The 3404-nt window shown below is 37.3% G+C and overlaps 1 protein-coding gene across 1 annotated transcript in view; it reads right to left on the reverse strand.

The window, feature by feature from the left end:
• Positions 1 to 1885: 1885 nt before the first annotated feature.
• bco2a (beta-carotene oxygenase 2a) overlaps positions 1886 to 3404 on the reverse strand; it is a 7565-nt gene continuing 6046 nt past the window's right edge. Inside the window, exons 11-12 of the mRNA XM_031857096.1 lie at positions 2963 to 3073; positions 1886 to 2416 (exon numbers count right to left, since the gene is read on the reverse strand). Of these exons, the coding sequence (XP_031712956.1) occupies positions 2300 to 2416; positions 2963 to 3073 (228 nt within the window). The 3' untranslated portion in view covers positions 1886 to 2299. The remainder of the gene's footprint in view (positions 2417 to 2962; positions 3074 to 3404) is intronic.

Below are 3404 nucleotides of genomic sequence, written 5' to 3' on the forward strand. Positions count from 1 at the left end.
ACCTTCTGCAGTCATGTGGTCGTAACCGTCCCATAATACATTTTCTTCACTTCCAGAAGGCCTTCCTCACACTTTGAAGGCTTAAATTGGCCAGAAAAAACCCCAGTTGGATTCAGAGGTTTTCTCTTCAGAGTTTGGTTCCTGTTGCTTTAACCAGCTGTCAGGAACACACAGAGAGCTTTTTTTTTTTTTCTTTTGTTCACTCTTCTATGGAAATGCGCATCTGTTCTCCGGCCACACACGCAGGCTGAAAAGTGAATTGGGAAGCGGCAGTTAGTCTTCTGATGTAAACCATCGTTTCATCTTTGATCTTTTCCAACTTTTTAAATTTTTTTCTTCTTCTTTTTTCTCTTGAATAGCACAAATGGTTTTTTTTTGCATTTTGTTTTTGTTTTATTGTTTTTTCCACTCTTAAGTGTCATATAAATACAGTAGTTCAAATCACAGATTTGGAGAGAACCCTTCTGAGGGTCAACGCCCGGCTCCTCCAGTGTTTGCTGTACGTGTTTCAAGTGACAGGATGGACCGGCGGTTACAGACTGTCCAAATTGTGAGAAGGTCACAGGTTTGATCCCTGTTTCATAGCCAGTGTGCCCATGTTTAGCCCGGCTTCTTCAGAGACTGCTGTGTGAGCTTTAAAGTGGAACGGTTCAGATTCACAGTGATGCAGCTGAAAGCAGAATAGGCTGCTGTTGACCAGGGTTACAATACAGAGAGTGCAACACGGTCACTGACGGGAGAGGGTGCATTGTTGCTGCTCACAAACCCAAGGACTTCCTGTTGTCCAATTGCACACGAACAAGATAAAGCGTCGTGACACACCTTTTCTTTCAGCCTTTATTTTTCTATTCTTTACAGTTGTTACAACAAATAAGTATGTTCATTTCCAGACTCTGCAGATGTAGAGTGAGACTGACGGCGCCTGAAATGGCGTCTCGTGCTGACCTCTAGTGGATGATGTGTGGATTTAATTTTTTTTGCATTGGTCTAATGGTTATTCATACAGTAATTAATATTATTTCATCCTCAGGGGATATTCTCCATCCAGTAAAATAGTTGACAGAACCTTAATCTTAGGAATACAATTTTTAAAAACTACACATTGTGTTACACAAAATGTAGATATGTAATTAAAATGTATGTGAAGAGTGAAAAGACAAGATTACTGTACTATAAATACAGTATTATGTGCATAGAAAACCTTCAAATAAACCTTCTAAATAATAACATATGTCTCCAACTCAAAATACGTTTGCTAATAAACTGTTGCGTAGTGAGAAAAAACAAGTACCTATGCCGTTTCCATGTGTGTATTACAGTATATTGACATAAGAAAATTCTCAGAAAAAATAATATTATTATAAGAAAATAATAATCTAATATTAATATAATATTTGCATTGGTTTATTATCTGCTGCTGGGCCGTTGGCCTATTTCTGAGCTTACTGTGGATAGCCAATGTTTTGCTCTGAGCATTGGAATTTCACACCATTTTTGAAAAACAAATCTGACTTAAAATAATATGAAATTTGATTTTAAATAGTTTTTTGTCTGTGTAAATTTGGGGGGAAAGAAAAGATTAGAAGCAGTTCAGGAAAATTGTAATTTGGGGTCAAACAGCAAAGGAAGTGATCAGCTATAATATACATTTTAGTGTCAAAAATAAAAATATTTATACCTCCAAAAAAAACCATCTAGAGTTATCTGGGGCTTCAAAACACAATGTATTACTTTATATTCTTTTTCAGTGTAATATATTGAGGCATTATAAATGATTAAGATATGAAACAGCAGTTTTTATATGTAAGCACATTCTTAGCATTCTTAGCGTTTGTAAAGGATGCACAGACACTCCACAACTTTGTAAACACACTTGACAGCTCAGACAGAGGTTAAGTATTTTATTGGCAAATAAGTATAAAATCTGTAAAAATGACATTGTTCGAGTAACAAAAGAACGTGTTTAAAGAAAATGTTCATTAGACACTTGTGGTGGTCTGGTGGTTGGAGCATCATGCCAACCTGACAATCACTACAGTATATTAACTCAGTACCAGTTTAAGGCTGATATAAAAGTATTATAACAATAATTATGAAATATTATGAGTACCTTTGAGTTCATTGGGGGTCTTAATACCATTAGCCTAGTGGTGGATGTTACTACAAACCCGAAATCTGTTTAGAAAAGTACTAAACTACACTGCACCATCAGGAATAGAGTGGTTATAATGGTTATGGCTGAATTTGGTACTCTTTGCATTACATTCGTTGAAGACACACAAATGTAACAGAAATAGGTTTATGCAGAGGCGTCGAAGGTCCCATGGAAGCCATAGGCCATGTTAACAGGCACGTAGGCTCTTGCCAGTTCTTCAAAGCTCTTTGCGTCCAGAACCAAGAGGAATGCTCCTTTATCCTGCAGAGAAAGGATCGCTGCAGTGACTAACAAAGAGGACCGACACATCTTATCACACAAGTCTGACACATGTGGCTCCATGAGGCAATTAAAATGGACAGTGCAGAAACATGCTGCTCTTTATTTCAAAAGCAAGAGGGGATAAATAATTGAATCATTTAAAGAACGTAAATGTTGGAAATGTTATTTGCTGCATTAGTAATATTTTTTATTTTCTCTGCGCACTCTCAAAGTCGACCACAGTGCAGATTGATCACGACAGTTTCATTTTGAGCTTTATATCTCCTTCAAACAATCTAAATGAATTCTGTGTCAATTCATGAATGCATATTTAATCTCCCTTATGAATATTGATGATGGGTTATGTGTCCAGTTAATACCAGGACTTACAGGCCTGCTGCTTTTATATATATATATATATATATATATATATATATATATATCTAGTATGAAGTGGCACTTAATGACACTGATGTAACCAGAGTGACCTTTCTTCTCGTCATGTAGACTCTCCTACGATTCCTGGTCTTCAGAAACAGAGCTTACCTGTGAGGGGGTGAGAACCACAGAGAGGATGACGCCATCGTCCTCCTCCACGGCATCAGGCGACGGCACAAACACAGGCTCTGACGGGAAGAAACCCTTCTGGTACCAAACCTGAGCTCACACACACACACACACACACACACACACACACACACACACACACGTCATACCTTTACTACTTACTAATTTTAAGAGTAGTTGGTGTAGATTATTATACTTCAACTAAACAACAATATCTTCACTATTAGAACTTATTTTTGTTTGTCAATGGGAGAATTAAGAGTATTATATTGTTGTCGATCAAGATGTCAGCATAAAATGAATATCTTACGATATAGTATTGCGTACGCTATTTTCCATGACGAGGATGATTTTATGTTGCCATAAATACAGCCCACACACACACACACACACACACACACACACACACACACACACACAC

Source organism: Anarrhichthys ocellatus, unplaced genomic scaffold (assembly GCF_004355925.1).
Source record: "Anarrhichthys ocellatus isolate YVR2014 unplaced genomic scaffold, GSC_Weel_1.0 scaffold18, whole genome shotgun sequence".
NCBI classification, from domain to species: domain Eukaryota; kingdom Metazoa; phylum Chordata; class Actinopteri; order Perciformes; family Anarhichadidae; genus Anarrhichthys; species Anarrhichthys ocellatus.